Genomic DNA, 20,131 nt, shown 5'->3' on the forward strand with positions numbered 1-20,131 from the left:
TTCTACATCAGACACCAGACACTGGTGCGTCCCATATGCATATACATACACCTGTTGCCCTTCCAGCAAAGGTTTTTAAAAATGAGATTCTCCTATCTTAGTGCATTAAAATTGTCTCAGGGACTTCTCTGGTGGTCTAGTGGCTGAGAATATGCCTTGTAATGCAGGGGACATGGGTTCACGCCCTGGTAAAGGAAATAAGATCCCACATGGGAACTAAGACCCCACATGCCACAGAGCAACTAAGCTCCCATGCTACCACTACTGAGCCAGGGTGATCTGGAGCCCATGTGCCACAGCTACTGAGCCACAAGGAGGGAGTCCATTGACCACAACAAAAGATCCCACATTAATAAAAAATAAAAATTGTCACTTGCTCTTCTGACTTCTCCTTATCCTCTCTCCCCTCACATGGAAATAAGAACTTGGCAGTCTATAAAAATGGGTCAAGATGATTCTATTAATGCTTTTAAAGGGATATATGCTAACACTGCTTTAAGAAGAGGTGAAATCAAGCAAAGACCCTGCAGGGCGTTTCTAGTGGCAGACCCCTCTGTGTCCCCTACTTCTTATTTGGAAAAAAACTTCAGTTTTGCCAGCCTTTCCTGAGTTATAACTAGCAGATTTGATCAGTTAAATAATTAGAGAAGTGAGAGAATGCAGAAACAAAGGCAAAGCAATCAAGCAAAAGTAATGACCGCTTATACAACAGTTTAGCCAAAAAACTGAATCAGACTCCTAGTTTCTCCTTAAGGGATATATATTAACAGTCTGGTGCATATCTTTGAGCTGGTTTACAGAAACAGGACTCACCCAATGGAAAGTGCCAACCACAAGCATGTAGCCCCCAAATGGGCAGGAACCAGAAGACTGATGCTTAAGATTCTCAAAACATCACCTTGCCACCTCATCAACAACCAATCAGAAGAACGTCTACAAGCTGATCATGCACCTTGCAATCCTCACTCCTAATGTTGCATTGAAAAACCCTTGCCCAAAAGCCATCGAGTTCAGGTCTTCTATTAGCTGCCCATTCCCCTTGCTTGGCTTTGCAAATAATGCTATACTTCCCTTCACCACAACTCAGTGTCTGGAGATTGACTTGATTGCACATTGAGTTCAGCTCAGTAACAGAGGAGGTCAGTCAGCCCACTGCCGGTTGTAGTTTCCTTCAAAGCTTTGTCTCTGGTGACAAAGACATCCTACATGGCCAACACAGATCCTGCCTCATACCAATGAATTCCACTTAAACTCACACTTTCAGATCCTTCTCTGAGTTCTATTAGGTTTATAATCAGAACAATATAGGTGTAGGTTTAATAGCCTATATTTATTTGATCTCCTCAACAAATCCATAAGCTTTGAAAACAAGCATCATGATTTAGATCAAATGAGATCATGGATATGTAAGCCAATGAAAAAGTGTGGAAGGAGAGCAGAATTTCCCACCCCAAAACTTACCTCTTTGGCATGAGGATTATTTTACATTTTAGGCTAATTATTTTTAAGAAATAGCAGATGAGAAAAAACAGAGAAGTTACCCTTTTGTAAGGGATATTTACATGTATAAGGGAAATCTGCATTTGAAAGGATGTCTCTCTCTCTGTACCAGGAAGATGTCATGTTGAAATCTCTAGAAAGTCTTACCAATGGAGAAGCAAAAACTTAAATCTGTATAATAACCTTACCTTTGTTTACCATGCTCTGCCTGGTAATCTCCTATAACTGGCTTCCCTCCCCTACAAAACATCTTTTGACTTAGCTGGAAATGGTATTTAAGGTGATGAATTGGGCCATTGTAGGCAGGAGGTGCAGGAGACGTGGGTTCGATTCCTGTCTGGAGAAGACCCCCCTGGACAGGGCATGGCAACCCACTCCAGTATTCTTGCCTGGAGAATCCCATGGACAGAAGAGCCTGGCTACAGTCCATACAGTCGCACAGAGTTGGACACGAATGAAGAAACTGAGCATACGGCACAGGGACTCACTCGGTTTTCCTGAGTCTTGCTCATATACACGGGAGGTATCCAAGTCTCAAATATCTAAAGTCCGTCACTAAGTAGTGTGTGACTCTCTGCAACCCCATGGACTGTAGCCCACCAGGCTCCTCTGTCCATGGGCGTTCCCAGACAAGAATACTATAGTGGGTTACCACACCCTCCGCCAGGGTATCCTCCCAACCCAGGGGTCGAACCTGCGTCTCCTGCATTACAGGTGGATCCTCTACTGCTGAGCTACCAGGGAAGCTCCAAACAGGAGGGATACGTGTTGTTAAATTTCTGTTTTTCTCTTGTTAATCTGTCTTTTTATTACAGAGGGGTCTTGGCCAAAAACCTAGGAGGATAAAGGGAAAAAATTCTTTTCTTCCTCTACAGTGTTCTGCAAACTTAAACTTCTTAGTTTTATGATTTCACATCTTACATGATATGATTTCTCACTATATAATTTCACATCTCATAAGATACATAAAGCAGATGTTCAATAAATAGAAGTTGATTTACGTTTTTAAAACCTCCAGTGGGTATCCAGCAAAGAAGCAAAATTTAATCAAATATCTTTTATACATGCTAATGTGTAACAGTTATTCCAGCAGTTATTTGAAATATAAACTTTAGTGGGACTCAAATGACTCAGTTAGTCCAGTCCATTCTGAGGCTGATGATGCCAATGTGGTATAGAACAGATGGCTAAGAATGGTTTATATATATATATATATATATATATATATATATATATATATATATATATATTTATATATATATATATTTACATACATATATATTACATATCTGATACAAACAGCTATATAGGCTGATAGAGTTCTTAAAGAAGAAAAGAATCTTCAAAGTTGACTGTACTCATTAATCCTAGCATAATGTAATTTCAATGAAATTCTTAAAACAAAAGCATAATGTCGAGATTTTCATTTTTCATATATTCAGAAATTATAAGTAATATCTTAATAAAACATAAGATTAAAAAGTCTCCAGTTTCCCTATTGGTCTACAGCAGGACATGGTTCCTTAAGTTGTAACCACTTGACTAGTGAATGCAAAGAACAAAAATTATTATCAATAATTTCCGTGGTTAACACAGAAAAAATAGGCTCTATGTAAGGGAAGTTCCTAAAATGTTTCTTTCTGACAACCGTCACCTCACTAGAAAGAAACACAGACATTAAATAAATCAATGCACTAATAAACGTTAAGTATCCACTGATTCACTGTTTATAGTCTATTTATGAAAACAACTTTGAATTGGCTCCTGATAAAAATACAATAATGGCACTGAAATAAGAAGTAAAGAAGAGACCTGTGTTAAGCAAGAAGCGGTAAAGCAAAAAAACTGAGGCTAGATAGAAGACGCTCAGTTTCTGGCAGGCAAGGAAGCTAATAAAACAAATCATATCAGTTTGTCAGGATTAACAAACTCGGCAGAACTATTCAAAATGTTAGCGAAAGAAAAAAATATCAAATTCTTTAGGCCCCAGATATATGATAAAGCATGTTAGTCTGCTGGTGCAATAGTTTAGCATGTTCTTTTATCAAGAAGCATAAGGCTAGGATCATATTTACTGACTATAAATAGATTGTGTTCTAATTTTCTAACTCATCTTTTCCTGTTTTCCATTTTCCTACTCTTTGAGAGATCAGAAACCAGAATAATATTTATAAGTCAACCAGTCTCACAACGATCTAGCCTTTGGCTGTGGGTAAACTTCCTCCAGCAAGGAATTCTGCCAGGTCACTTCCAAAACCCAGCTCTGTTGGAGGGCCTAAGTGCTTTTTTTGAGTAAATGAATTTCTAGTACAGGGTCTTTGCAGCCCACAGGTCTGATCAGCTTGATGAGACTGTGGCCAATCATCAGTGGCAAAGACAATAGTGTCCAATGTTATCCAGAGACAGAATCAACAAACAAGCAAGGTAGGCCAAATGTGTCATTACTGTGGCAGCACACTCGAGGACAAGGGCAAGAGCAGTGTCCACCCTTATTTCCAAAGAATTCCCAATGAGCCTTCTAAATTACTTGTTTTGCTGGATGTCATTTTACAAAAGCTTGCTTAAAAAGAGTTGTCATGACTGGGGTCTGATGACATTTGTTGTAATAAGATTTAGCCCGCAGAGAGTTGTGAAACCTGGATCTGCTATAGAAATTACATTTGGCTCCTTGAGTAGTTGCATGAGACTCTCCTAGGAGCCAGATTTAGCATTAAATGGGAGGGCAGGTTCTGGAATGTGGCCAGGGCACAGGCCTTAAAAGGATCTTTAACCCAACTGAAAGCTACGACACCAGGCATGTATGGAGAACTAGGTAGAGCAAAAGCCCCAGGTACCTCACTCACATTCACTCTGTTGAAGAGAAATTAGCAAGAAGAGCTGTCAGTGCAGGAGGGTTGCCATAGTTCTTTGATGGCATGCATTTGCTCTTCATGATTAACCTTAGGCATGACACACAGTAATTCACTGGACACTCGCTATGCACTAGGCATCGTGCTAAGCCTTCTATGTGGATTATCTCACTCAATCCTCATCACAAACCAGCAAGGTGGGTACTGTTTGTATCCCTTTGTCTGATTCACTGCAATGATGGCTTTTAACTCTATACCTCCAGGCCTCTATCCATGTCCTTTGCTATGGGACCTTTCACAAAAAAATGCATTCTATCACCCCATTCTGCCAAACTGGACTGGCCTTGTGGCTGGCTCTGGTGAACAGAATGCAGACAGGACACATTGCCAGTCCTGAACCTGGGCCTCAGGAAGCCTCATGGTCTCTGCCTGCTCACTGGCACCTCTGCCATCACTAGGAGAGCATGCCCAGGCTGGCTGGGTGACGGAAGGAAAACACTTGGAGTAGAACCAAGTTATCCTGATCACCTCTGCCGAAGCCAGCCTCAACCAGCTGGCCCCCAGACATTTAACAAACCACGCCAAAATAAGCAGAGCTGCCTGGGGGACCACCAGCTAACTCCAGATGCATCAACATTAGGCCATTGAAGTTTGGTGGTTGAGTGTTACAGAGCACTGCTATAGCAGCAAAACTTGGGTACCATTCATAAACAGGAAAACAGAGAAATGAAGAGGTTAATTTGCCCAAAATGATAAGAGTAGAACTGGGCTATGAGATTTATATATATATGCCAGTTTTCAGAAAATCAGATGTAACTTCTTTATAAGGTCAATGTTTTGTAATTGTATTTAGAAGTCCTTTAAAACTCAAATCACTTTGGTTTGCCTTAATTCAGACAGACCCAGAGAAACTGCAGAACTTAATTTTGCAAAGACCCAGAGAAACTGGCTGATATTATAGCTGATACCATTGACTAGGCAAACAGAAACAGGGACACTTGATAGCCAGATAGAATATCCTTTCTTTGCATGAGCTGTGTTGAAGGGAGCTTGATCTCTATCAGTACAGTGGCTATACTGAGACCAACTCTTTTGAGGAGCAGCACCTGTAAGGAATGAAGGATCCCTCAGTATAAGGGCATTGCTATAGTGCATGACACTGACCTTCATGTGACTTCTGCCACTAACGTTAGAGTTACATCTCATTTACTCAACCACTGAGAAAAACAGTGAGCAGGGGAATTAAAGAACTTGAATATTAATAGCAGTTCATCAATTCAATTATATTGGCTAACTAATGAGGTGAACTCCTAGTGTATGGAGGTTGCAAGTTCAAACTCTGCCACTGCGATTGGACCCATGTGGGTACTTAAGTCTTCAGGACCAGCTGCAGCAGTATGGGGAGGGAGGAGAAACCTGTTCTTGGGTGAAGAATTACTACCAGAATTGCTCATGCAGAGCACTCAGAAAATTGGAAGATACTGTAGGTCATCTATGGCATTACTTGGGGACGTGAATGATGTCCTTACCTTAAAGAGAAAAAGGAATAAGTTACTAGAATACAGGAGGAATCAGTGAATTGTTGGACACAGTAAGTAAAGTTTTAATTATTCATCTAATAAAGTCTCGATCGAAAGTATAATAAAAGATTTGTTCCTCTTTAACTAAATTAGCTTTCTGCATACAGACTGTCAATGTACAAGAAGACACCAGTTACTTTATCTTTTATTTCACTGTTGACAAAGTCTCTCGCCTGACCAAATTTTAGCCAGGTTCCTCTACACCCTCTGCTTGACTAGGTCTCAATGGTGGTTCCATCCTGTCCTTGCCTGGCCTGCACAGCCCAGTTTTACCAGGAATCCTGATAAGCCAGTTGAGAGAGAATCCCCTCCACTCCTGATATCTGAGCACCCTGGCCTGCCTTCAGCAAAAGTCCCCTGACCAGGGCCTCCCTGGCAGTCCAATGGTTAGGACACCACACTTCCACTGCAGGGAACATGGGTTCAATCCCTGGTCAGGGAACTAAGATCTCACATGACACATGGCACAACCAAAAAACAGAAGAAGAAAAAGAGTCCCTTGACCTTTGAATGTTTCCTCTTAGTAATTTTCCATTCACTGACTCCTTCAACCTGCTCTTTGGCCATAAATTCCCAGCTGTCTCGGCTATATTCAGAGTTGAGCCTGATATTTCTCTCTCTTACTTTGAAAATCTTGACACCCTTTGCAATAATCCTGAGTAAAATCCTCTGTAAAATTTTAACAAGTATCAGAATGATTTTCTTTAATGGGGTTTACCCTATAACAAAAACAGAAAATTTGAGAGAGCAGCAATAAAATGCCTATTGGCAGAGCTGAGTTACATGAATAAAGTAATTTGGGGACACAGTGTCTATAAGGAAATGAAATTAGGTAGTTTAATAACTTAGTTCAGCCAAAATGTTCAAATGAAAGCTCCAATTTCCTTGAATCCTTTACAAACTACAGTTTAAAGCACAAAGTAGAAAGATCTATTTTTTTTCCTTTGCAGCAACATGATAGAAAATTGTTCTTTGAGGTATATATTTATATTTCTGCCTCGTAACCATAAAAAACAGTAAACATTTTAAAGATTGTTTTGATGAGAAATCTTACAGAGCCTTAGGTCATCATTCCAAACATCAGGGATCACTCCTCAGAATGATATATGTAGAAAATCCCGGAAATTGAGCTCAGTATGTACACTGAGCCAAAGATATACCTCAAATGTTGCTCTTAGATGAAATCTCTGATAATCAGCTTGTTTATTACAGTGTCCCTCTTTCTTCTGAAAATTATATGAATGTGAAAAAATGCAACATCAACTGGTTAGATTTGAATTGATAGCGCTTTCACACTCTTTGTCTTTAAAATACTGAAATACTAGAAGCAAAATCTACTTCAACTGATTCCCAATTCTAAAATGCTAAGAAATAGGAATTACATCCCTTTTATTTGTATAAGATCTTAATATATGAATAAATAATTTCCTGATAAGCATCAATCCTAAAGGAAATCAATCCTGAATATTCATTGGAAGGACTAATGTTAAAGCTGAAGCTCCACCTGATGTGAAGAGCTGACTCATTTAGACAAGACCCTGATGCTGGGAAAGACTGAAGGCACGAGGACAAGGGGATGACAGAGGATGAGATGGTTGGATGACATCATTGACTCAATGGACAGGAGTTTGAGCAAGCTCCGGGAGTTGATGATGGACAGGGAGGCCTGGTGCGCTGCAGTCCGTGGGGTCGCAAAGAGTCAGACACAACTGAACGACTGGACAACAACAAAGAGTGAATGAATTATAGGATAAGCCACTAAGAAGTCTCTTAACTATGACAGGTCTCCTCATTCCAGTCGTTAAAATGGTGAAGATTCAAGTGTTTTTCAGAGAGAAGCAAGGGAATAGAACACCCACTTCAAGCTAAATGGTTTGAACTTGAATTCCACCTAACCATTTTCAGGCTATATGACTTTGGGGAATTCACTTAAACTCTGAGCTTCAGTGTCCTAATCTGGAAAATGAGGACAGTAAAAGCAATTATAGGACTATTGTGAGGTCTAAATGAGTTAACACACCAAAAGCTCTTAGAACACATACCAGACATCCAACTACATCTCAGTAAAAGTTAGCTACTTTCTTATCATTACCAGATTTTTAAAACATTATATAGCCATCTCTGGGATCTTCGTGTGCCTGCCATGGACTTGGGTATCTATCTGGGGCATTTACACATACATTATAGAAATAAATTATCATTAATAATAAAAAATGGAAGACAACAAACAACTTTAGACCACCCTCCCACATAAACACATAGCTCTAAATCTTCTCTCCTGTCACTCAGGTCATGAGCCTACGGATCAGGGTTTGTCACGGTAAGACAGGAGCATCGTCTCTATTGACAGTGACAATATGTCATGGATTCTCTGAGAGTTCCACTTTCATACTCTGCATATAACTTTTTACAAAAGCAACTTGTTAAATGTTTAGCTAATATGCTGTATTTTTAAATTATGCATGATCTTCTTCTAAATAACACGAAAAAATTAAAGAAGTTCTCTGACAGACAAGGTCATGACTTTGGGTTCTGAAAACTGGAGAAAAAATGTTAGTGTACAAGGCACAAAATGGTATCCCAAGGACAGATTCAGTTTGGCCACCAAAGTACTGCCAAGATTTAAAATGTGGGATATTTCACATAAAACTCCATATTTCTGACTTCTCTCCAAAAACTAGAAGCCGAGCAACCCTCAGCAGGCATCCTGCATGAAAAGAGCCCGAAGTGAATCCTGACTATCACAGCCATTCCAGATCATCAGTATTGGGTCTCAGATTCCCCAGCGGCAATTGCCACTTCTCACTGCACTTGCCCCAGCCTTTTCTGACACTCAGCCAGCTTTAGTTCTGTGCGTTATTTAATGTTCCTCACTGGCTCTGAGGGGATTTGAGCTTGGAACTCCTGACTTTTGCCTTGACTGAGTCTTTTGCAACTTTCAGGCACTGAACACCTTTAACTTGCAGATTCCACACCACCCGGGCCATGAGCCAGTGAGAACCAAGCCTCCAAGGTGCTTACTTCAGAGCAGAATTCAGAATTTGTTGATTGTTTGCTGGTATCCCAGAGAACCTGAAACAGCCTCAGTAAGTAGCGGCCTGACTTCAACTCCCATCCCTGTTCCCAGACCATGAATCCCTTGTGGGGACTACTTGAGTCCTTCCGCTCTCATATTAGAGCCCTCTGAGAAACCCAGTTGGTCAGACACTGACGACTCTACCTTCCCAGTCCTGGCTACTAGCACCCACTCACTGAGGGACTGAGCCCTGCCATGCTGACCTCAAAGTATCCCTCTTCCATTCTTCAGACAAGGACTGTGCAACGTGGTAGCCACATATAGCAAGTAAACACTTGAAACAGGGATAGTCCAAATTGAGATGTGCTATAAATATGAAACATGCATGCCGGTTCAAAGACTTAATATAAAATAAAGCATAAAAACTACTGTATCAACAATTTTGTATTAATGACTTGTTGAAATAATATTTTTGATATATTTGATTAAACAAAATATAGTATCAAAATTCATTTCACCTATTTCCTTTTACTTTTTCCCTGGTGGCTCAGACAGTAAAGCATCTGCCTACAATGTGGGAGAGCTGGGTTCAATCCCTGGGTCAGGAAGATCCCCTGGAGAAGGAAATGGTAACCCACTCCAGTATTCTTGCCTGGAAAATCCCATGGACTGAGAAGCCTGGTAGGCTACAGGCCATGGGGTCCCAAAGAGTCGGAAACGACTTCACTTCCACTTTCAGTAGAAAACACAAAATTACATCTGTGGCTCACATCAAGTTCTACTGGACAAAGTCAGCTGCTGTCCTGAGTTCCACAACTCCCTACTCTCACTCCACTGGCCTGTCCCTGTGGTCTAAGTAACGTTTGCAGCCAGTCCCACATGGATTAAGGCCCTGTCTCGCTATCTGAAAGGCTCTTTCAGATAGTATCTGATTGTTCCATGTGGCCTCTTTAAGAGGCTTTCTGTGAAAGGATTCTCCTTTTTCTACATCCCATCCTTCCCCTTTCTAATTAAATTTTGAAAACTCCTGTAGTTAGGTGTAAGTGAATGAATATGAGCTATATGTGTGTGGCTGTGTGCACATGCATACGGGAAGTCACAAGGAAACTAACATAAAATTGTGTGTTCTCCCCAGTTAAAAGGAAGAGAGGTAGGTTGGGGAGGGGAAAAGGATGCTTTCTCATCTACAAAGGAAACCTCAAAGTGAACTACTCCTCCCATCCTCTCTGTAACAAAGTGTGCCAACCAGTGGCAATTGGGCCAACCCGCCATTAAGAGGCTGTAGAGACAGAGATACTGAGGAGAAGCACACAGTCTCTTAGAGAAACCCAGGTACCAGTTTTCAAATAAAAACTAAAACAGCTCAGAGGAAAACAACCACCACCACCACAAAAGCAGAACTAAAAAGTAGCCTGGAGGCCCATACACAGGGTTTGGCACAGTCTATTTAAACCAATTTAAACCAATGAAATTTTCTATAATCTGAAATCAAAGCAGTTACTTGCACTAATGTAACAGGCTTTAGTAACCAATGTTCTGCTGTCCTGAGTCAAATGCCTGCCCTGCTCCCAGGAATCACCAGGGCTGCTTTTTGGTGCTGTTTGCAAACAAATAAATAATACAAAGGCATTGCTACTCTAAGTGTGGTCCTGGGACCAGCAGCGTCGACATCACTGGGAAGCTGGTTATGCAAATTCCTGGGTCCTACCCCAGACCCAGTTAAAATGCAGTGAGATTTTGCATTTAACCCACAAGATCCTCCAGTGATTCTGGTACACTTTAAAGTTCAAGAAGCACCTGAAATTTAACCTTCTGACGGCATTCATTTGCTTAACAATTGTTTTTGAGAAAAAAAAGACAATGGCAGCCCTCCCTCTGAGTTAGTGTCTCTGGAATTTGTCCCAGTGGGGATCTTTCTGGTTTACTCTTTGCATTGTAGTTAATAATAAAGAATGTTTTTCAAGTAAATCAATGGTTCCAGGTGGTTCTTGGATGAGAGCCCTGCAACATGGCTATAAAAAGCCAGATATTTCTAAGTTCCCAACTTAAATATTCCCTGAAGCAAATAGCTTCTGCTTAAGAGCAGCAAATAATTTTATGTAAAATAGATGAGTATCTGTGTAACTATCACACTACCTCCTCATCCTGCATACACCACATCGGGGGGAGTGCCAAAATCAACTTTATTTTAAAATGTCACATGCTGACAAGAATAAGGGACTTTCACACCAAAACTGAGAAAAACAAATTACTCCACATACTTTTCATATTACTTAAAATTCTTCTACTGCCAAAAGAAAAATCCTGTTACATAAAAACACCTCCACTATCCCTTCATTGTTTTTATATCCTTCCCAGGGATTATAATGTTACCACTGTGATTATCTGATAACTTCTCAATCCATTTACTCTGACCAAGGAGTGAAAGAAAACACAATGGGAATATTGAATATTTTGAAATGACATTAATTCTTCCGTGGAATTATTTACAAGAAGAGTATTTTCAGGTTCAAACATAAACTCTCAAACTTGGCATTACATTCTCCCAAGTAGCAAAAGACAGGAAAAAACCCTAAGTAAACGTACTTAGATGTATGGCATTCCAAAGCAAACTTCAGCATATAATACATAGTTGTAATATACATCGACACGTAATACCAACTAGTTGAATTATGACTTAACAGAGTTTTAACTTTCTTTGCCTTTAAATCCAGTGTTTAATGATCACTTGCATTCAAGGTGTTTACATATTCAAATCTGATTGACTATAACGGACTGTTATTAGTGAGGGAGAGCAAAATATACCACCCCAAAAATGCTTCCCAGGTGACGCAGTGGTAAAGAATGCACCTGCCAATGCAGAAGACATGGGTTCGACCCCTGGGTCAGGAAGATCCCCTGGAAAAGGAAATGGCATACCACTCTAGTATTCTTGCCTGGAAACTTCTATGGACAGAGGAGCCTAGCAGGGTACAGCCCGAGTCAGACATGACTGAGCATACAGAGAGAAAATATGTCCCTTTGGCATATTGATTATTTGGGGCTGATTATTTTTTGAGAGGCTGCAGACAGGAATTTTCCTGAAAGCAGTGAACTCACTCTTATGAGAGAAGTTAACCTTTATAAGGATAATCTCCATTGTAAAGGGGTCTCCCTTTCTGTACCAAGAAGAGGAGGGTGACTAAATCTCTAGAAACTCTTACCAATGGAGAAGGTAAGGACTTAAATCTGTGTAACAACCATCCTTAATTACTGCATTTTGTCTGGTAACCTATAACTGGCTTCTCCCTTTGCTCAACATCTTATTTCATCTTTAGCTCGACTTGGAATTTAAGGTGGTAGCTTCAGCCATTTCTGGAGGGTTAGTCAGTTGTCCTGAGTATAGGAAATACATATGTTATTAAACTTGTTAGTTTTTCTCCTATTAATCTTGTATTACAGGAGGTTCTCAGCCAAGAACCTAGAAGAGTAGAGGAAACATTATTTTTCCTCCCCTACCTAATTAATCATTCCTAGACACTCTGCTTCATGCCATTTGTAACATATAATTTTTCATAAAGAGAATGCACACCAAAAAAAAAAAAACCTAGCTAAATTTCAATTTCTAATCAAAAATGGACCTTCTCCTCCAATGCAGCTGAAACAATGGAAAACATACAGCCAAAATGAGTAGACTTTATAAAATTCATGACCTCCAGGGAATTCTCTTGGAGAAAGAAATGGCACCCCACTCCAGTACTCTTGCAAATCCCATGGACGGAGGAGCCTGGCGGGCTGCAGTCCATGGGGTCACTAGGAGTCGGACACGCCTGAGCGACTTCACTTTCACTTTTCCCTTTCATGCATTGGAGAAGGAAATGGCACCCCACTCCAGTGTTCTCGCCTGGAGAATCCCAGGGACAGAGGAGCCTAGTGGGCAGCCGTCTCTGGGGTCGCAAAGAGTCGGACACGACTTATGCAACTTAGCAGTAGCAGTAGGGAATTCTCTGGTGGTCCAGTGGTTAGTACTCTGCATTTTCACTGCCAAGGACCCGGGTTTGATCCCTGGTTAGGGAAAAAAGATCCCACAAGCCGTGTGGCATGGGGAAAAATAAAAATAAAATTCATGACCTCCAACCTCACCCAAACCACTACTGCCTCCAGGCACCAGTGCTTCATTTCCTCAGTTTACCCAGTGCTCCACTCCCTTGGACAATGATTTCCCTCTCCTTTAATCTTCCACCTCAACCTCTGTCCTAAACTCCACTGTACTTCCCCTACCGCCTCTTTGACATCTCCACCAGGAAGTCTGATAACATCTCAAATTCAGCAGGGCCCAAACTGAACCCCTGGTCTTCCCTTCGAAACCTGACCCTCCCCCACAGCACTCCTCTTCTCAGTTAACAGCAACTCTGTATTTCCACTTAATCAGACTCAGAGCTCTGGCTCTCAGATCCCTCAAAAGATCTGTCAGCAAGTTGTGTTGGCTCTATCCTTCAGAATGTATTCAGAATACCATGCCTTCTCACAACTTCCACTGCTACCACCTGGTCCAAGGCACCATCACCTCTGGCCTGGTCCCTCTGACAGTCCCCTAATTGGCCTCCATGCTTCTATTCTTGACCTGCTACAATCTCTTCACAGCACAGCGGCCAGGGTAAGCCTTTCAACATAAGTCAAGTCACATCAGGCCTCTGCTAAAAAGCCTGCAATAGCTCCCCACTCCACTCAGCATCAAAGCCAACACTCTTACAATGTCCTGCAAGTCTTCTAAAATGCCAGCCCTGCTATTGCTCTGACCTCAGAATCTGCTTCTCTCACCCCCCACTCACCCTGCTCCAGCCACAGGGACCTCCCTACTCTTCCTTGAGCACTCCAGGCACATCCCTGCCTCAGGGATTTGCACTAGCTGTTCCATCTGTTTAGAATACTCTTCCTCCAGATAACTGCCGTATCTGATTCTCTCACCTCCTTCAAATCTTTACCAAATGTCATCTTCACAGAGAGGCTTTCTTTGACCATCTCATTTAATCCTACAGCGCTCCCCACACACTCACACCTTCCAGCACTCTTGATTTATCCTTACCCTGATCTCATTCTTTTCTTTTCCAGAGTCTTTATCATAATGTATACAACTGTATTGATTTTTTTTTTGTCATCTCAGTGAGCTCAGGGATCTTTGTTCTCTGCTGCCTCAAAAAGTGCCTATAACAATGCCTGTTATATAACAGATATTCAACAAATATTTGTTCAGTAAATGAGTAAAATTAAACCTCAGCCTTTATTAGTGGATTCATCTGGCTGGGTCATTAATGCTACTAGAACAAATAGGCACAGATCATGGGTACATGGAAGTTGATTACAATGTTCTTTCCATATATGTTCAGAAATTTACAAAATAAAAAGATTTCTTTTTAAGCTTATGAAAAAAACCTGACAGTGTTTTCTGTGAAACAAATGTCACATCTCTTTAGTTTTTAGAGGATAGCAAAAGGAAAGGCGGGCGGGGGGAGGGGGGAGTCCCTGCATTGTATTTCTATTTCTAAGCTGCTTAATAGTTGTTAAACATGAGAGAGAGTGGAGAAGAGAGAGCCCTCTTACACTGTTGGTGGGAATGGAAAAAAATAGTACAGCCACTATGGAAAACATTAGGGAGGTTTCTTAAAAAACTAAATTAGAACTATCATATGATCCAGCAATCCTACTCCTGGGCATTTATCCAAAGAAAATTCTAATTCAAAAAAACGCAAGCACCCCATTGTTCACAGCAGCACTATTTACAATAGCCAAGACATGGAAGCAACCTTAGTGTCCATCAATAGATGAATGGATAAAGAAGGTGTGATATATATACATATTACATACACACACACAAGCACACGCAATGGAACATTACTCAAGCATAAAAAAGAATGAAATAATTCCATTTGCAGCAACATGGATGGACCTAGAGATTATCATACTAAGTGAAGTAAGTCAGACAGAGAAAAACAAATACCATACAATATCACTTAAACGTGGAATCTTAAAAAAAAGTAATACAAATGAACTTACTTATAAAACAGACTCACAGACATAGAAAACAAATTTATATTTACCAAAGGGGGAATAGGGGAGGGATAAATGAGAAGTTTGGGATTAACAAATACATATTACTGTATATATAAAATAGGTAAACAACAAGGTCCTACTGTATAGCACAGGGAATTATACTCAGTATCTTATAATAACATATGATGGAAAAGAATCTGAAAAAGAATAGATATATATGTATGTATAACAATCACATGGCTGTATATATGAAACTAACACAACTTTGTGAAGCAACTATTACTTCAATAAAAATTGTTTGTTTAGAGGGGTGGGTTGGGGAGGGATGGGGGAGGGATGTTCAAGTGGGAGGGGACATGGGTAAACCTATGGCTGATTCATGTTGATGTTCGGTAGAAACCAATGCAATACTGTAAAGCAATTATCCTTCAATTCAAAACAAATAAATTTTTAAAAATTATTTCTTTTCAACCCAATCAAATGGGCAGAAGACCTAAATATACATTTCTCCACAGGTGGCCAACAGACACATGAAAAGATGCTCGACATTGCTAATTTTTACATTATAGTATATATATAACTATTACAAACATAACTAAGTCATTTTGCTATATACCAGAAACTAACACAATACTGTAAATCAACTATATTTCAATTTTTTAAGTTATTTTGAAGAAAATACCTACGTACAACTGGCAAAAAAAGGAAAGTTGTTAAATATATTACAAATCATTTCATCACTGGGTCTCCAGCTTTCTAATCTTTAAAACAAAGAAATCTGTCTGGAATATCTCTATCTTTTGTAATTACAATGGTTCAAATATCTAATCCCAAAATTATCCATGCCCTCTTTTTCCTAAGCATTGACTGAACACATTTAATTTCTACAGGAGAAATTCTGACTCTATATGGCATGATTTCATGCTGTTTTCTCATTTCTAAATTTTCATGATAATATTCTACATTTGAGTTTTGAATTAATATGGTACTGCAAGACCAATTAATATGGTACTTCCTCTTGGAAGCAAAACTGTTATCTAGATTCATCACTTTAAGAGCTAAAAGGCTGATACTGGCCTTCTGACCATATTATCTATCTCAGATCTGGTTAACTGCCATTGTTTTCATCAGCTGGGGGCGGGGGGGGGCAGCACTTACCATTTCCTTCTTGTCTTCCTGGAAGTGTACATCCACAAACATTTTTCCAACGACATAAGGGAGGGTACTTTCAATAAAGTTCACACATTTGTCCCACTGAGGCAACAAAGTTGTGGTTCCCTGGATTACCTGTGGGAGATAATTGAACCAGACTGAGCTTCACTTGGATAAAACCAATGGCTGAAAAAATGTTCAAACAACCTGAAGGACACAGTCTGCAAAACACTGCATGCTGCAACCCATATACATGTGTCAGAGAGTAAACCAAAGGTACAATCGAATGAAGAAAAATATTCTGCTTGTCTTATTATATATAAAACCAAGAGAAAATATTTTAAGAGAGGATAATAATGTATCCCTCCTTTCCTTCCAACTTTCCCACTGAACAAAGGATACAGACAATAGCATAATTTTTCTGCAGTTGCAGGGACGTGAAAGGACTGTCCAAGTGTCCAGATGGTAGTTAATACCTTCTGAGAACTAAACTTTTACCAAGAAAGGTTTAAAATCAATGGGTGATCAAAGTCCCCCCACTCCCAGCAAAGGCTTCCTTGCTCTGGAAAGTACACTCACATGACAGACCAGGAAAATATGCCCACCATGAACAACCCAGGAGGCATATTTACATTGTGTCATAACAGAACACACTGGTAACCAAGTAAAAAATAGATGTGTTTTTCTCATCTGTCCCAATTAAATCATTATAAGAAAACATTTACAAACAAGTAGGGAAGGTCCAAAGCAGGACTTGGAAGGCTCAAAGGCTTACTCTTCGGGGTTGAAGACAAAGAAATAAATATCATTTAAGTTGCCCCTGTGGGTTGGGAGTTTGGAGCGCTCAAAATGCAAAGTAAAGATAGACAGCAAGGGGAGGCTCTGAGAACGGTGGCTGGAGGCATCCGGTGAATGACATTAGACCCCGGTTGTAGGTACAGAGCTAATGTGATTAACACTGAAGTTTATCTATTCTTCCTCTACTTTCTGATAACATAACCACTCTCCAAGGTAAGGAATGAATGTATTTTTAAAACTTCTAGATAAAGAGATCCTACAACTTTATTTGGCAATTCAGTATTATATTTAGCACTTTATGCTTAAGAAACATCCCTTCATACCTAACCTCAAATTTTCACACACTACTTCTTACACCTCTCTCTCTTATTTTCTTCACAGTGGGGGTGGAAAGCAGCTGGGTACCATCTTTTATGTGATCCACAGAAGTTAAAAATATACACAGACACATATATATAATCTACTAGTTTTACAGCTTAACCCTTTGATATGACCTCAATATATATAGTTTTATGATGTTTTCTATCAAGTTCAGTACCCTAGTGACTTCAAGGGCCAAAATGTATCCAAAATAATTGTGCTACTACTCAAGAGCAATGACCCACTAAGAACTTCTCTAGCTACCATTTTCCCTAATAATTAAAATGTCTATTAAATGAAATTAGAGCTTACAAAATTTTCCATTACTTAACTATAAATTAAGAGAAAATTAACTTAAAATATTTGTTAAGGTCCCAAAATTCTTAAAATGTTAAAAAAAAAAAAAAAGAGCCACAAAACCCTTAAGTCTGTATTGGTAAGAGACTCACTCAGACAAAAGCCTCTGAAACTAAGAGTGACACTTATGTAAGTTAAAGAGGAGAACAAGTGTGGGGAGGAGCAGAGATCACAGGGCTGGATGAGCAGGGGGAAAAGAAAAGTGTTCTAGGCAGTTGAGCCACATCTCAGAGGAGACTAAATACAGGCCTTGTTGGCCTAGTAGAATTAGGATAAGTTAGATTGAATTAAGAAGACCAACACTAATGAAAAAGAAAAAAGAAGGCAAAAAAAGACTGAAGATCAAGCTAGAGACAAAACACTACCCCTAAATTGAAGATGAAACTTCACCATCTAATACATATAGCATGCATATTCTGAATATTCAGAATACTGAAAACGAAAGACAGTTACAAATATATCACTAAGAAATATTAAAATTATAATTATAGTGACCCACTTAAAAACACTGGGGAAAGGGGAATAAATTGGTAAGAAGGGGAGGGTGAAAACGTGATGGTCTCAAGTATTACCCTAAATATCCTTATATACCTTCATCAAAGAAGAGCTTGAATGTACTGTATTATATGTAAGGTTTACCTCAATAAAAAGAAATAAAGCCAAAACAAGTAGAACTTGAGCTGTAAAATTCCCTCTGCCCAATACCTAAAGATGATTTTTATTGGATTAGTTAATATACAGACTGTTCTGGCATGTAAAGTTATCCAGTGATGTAACACTGCAATCTTCTTAAAACTTACCCGTGAGAACTCCAGCCACCTATACTGAAAGCGCCTGCTTAAGTTTGGAATTCTGGAATAAACCATCCTCCACACCAAATAGTTGGCAATGGTCCTGTTAACAGAAAGAGAACACATTTATTGTACTAAGCTTGATATCTGATGCTTTGCAGAACACCTTGGGAAAATCTGTTGGCAAAGCTCCATGGAGGGACCTTTTGCTCATACAAAACTGCAGAACTTTCACTTGAGAAATGACATCAGATGATACAATGTCAATAAGCTCAACCAAACATGGCTTGCTTTTCACCACCTAACACAGACAGATGATATGAAAATTCCAGCCCCAGGTCTCAGCATGAACATTTTGCTTTCCCACTCATGACATGGAGTCCACTGTTATCCATGCTTTCATGCCTAGAAATTGTTGATACCTTCCAACTATTAGGTGACTTGACAAAATACAGATGGATTCTTAACTTTTGAAAACAAAATGCAATATACTGGCTAATGCCAATTATCTAGATATGCACCCTTGTTCGATATCTACTAGATGTGGGAGTTTGGGCAAGTCACTTAAGTTCATTGATTTCATCTTTCTTTGTCATATAATGAGGATGACCTCTACCTTACAGGGTTATTGTGAAGTTAAAATAACTAACAAAATGTTTGACAGAGTAAATTTCAGGTTTTATTATTGTTGTTCACTTCCAAACACATAAACAACCCCATACACTCATAATATCCACAACACATATTTTTAAAAATCCATTACATTTTCTTAATTTCTGCCTTTTTCTATAAGCAAAAGGCACCTTGACCTCAAAAGTATGTATGATCTGAGTTAATTTCCAACTCAATAGTGATGATGAATTTTTAATGACCCATCCCCTCCCAGCTGTGCCATTACCATGGTGACTAATAACACATATTCTTGAGATGGCTCTTGGGGTCAGCCAGCCAGCCATGTGAGAGCAGTGTGACATGATAATGGTGACTGGCCAATCAAGACTAACCCACACTCTCATTTGCATGGCATCTTAACTCAGTGGACATTCACTCTTAGCAACTAAATATATTTCAGTGTATACACCCAACATATGTATAGCTCTTTTAATTTATATAGAGATATACTAATGGGCTAACATATCAGGAATGTCTTCAACAAATATAGAAATAGAAATTTTGAAAGATAAAATGAAATAAAGATGTTTTCCAAAGTCCTTAATTAATCCTTCAAACACTTTTAGCTAATTCTTCAATACACATTATCCATATAGGATTAGGTTAACACAACAGTCAATGTAAATCAGCATCCCATATAGTCATCTTGACTATTTCAAAATATTGCGACCATATCCTTCCCAGATCTGGTTAGAACACCACTGTTTTTATCTTGTCATCTGGCCAACCAAGACGGCATAACTAGAGTGGGAGAAGGGCCACTTCTGACATTTTCTTCCCATTCACTTTGTGCTTATACTATTAATAACAGTTTCAATTCCTGTTTCTCTACAAGAATTTTTTCAATCATTTGCTCATTTTGTGAGGATTGAACCAATAGTAAAATTCATAAATATATAGGTATATGTAAATGACTTGAGATTATCTTCAATATATGGAATAAAAACTAATCAGTGAAGGTAACACTGCCCACTCTGATATATGGTATACAGATCAAATGAAGGGCTCAAGGCTATCTATACAGCA

At 39.4% G+C, this 20,131-nt stretch overlaps 1 protein-coding gene across 2 annotated transcripts in view; it reads right to left on the reverse strand.

Annotated features, from left to right (window-relative positions):
* PHEX (phosphate regulating endopeptidase X-linked) overlaps positions 1 to 20,131 on the reverse strand; it is a 203,054-nt gene that overhangs the window by 117,524 nt on the left and 65,399 nt on the right. For both annotated transcript variants that reach the window (XM_068962504.1, XM_068962505.1), the window contains exons 10-11: positions 18,443 to 18,536; positions 16,134 to 16,262 (exon numbers count right to left, since the gene is read on the reverse strand). In XM_068962504.1, the coding sequence (XP_068818605.1) occupies positions 16,134 to 16,262; positions 18,443 to 18,536 (223 nt within the window). The remainder of the gene's footprint in view (positions 1 to 16,133; positions 16,263 to 18,442; positions 18,537 to 20,131) is intronic.

This window comes from Capricornis sumatraensis, chromosome X (assembly GCF_032405125.1).
Source record: "Capricornis sumatraensis isolate serow.1 chromosome X, serow.2, whole genome shotgun sequence".
Classification (NCBI taxonomy): Eukaryota; Metazoa; Chordata; class Mammalia; order Artiodactyla; family Bovidae; genus Capricornis; species Capricornis sumatraensis.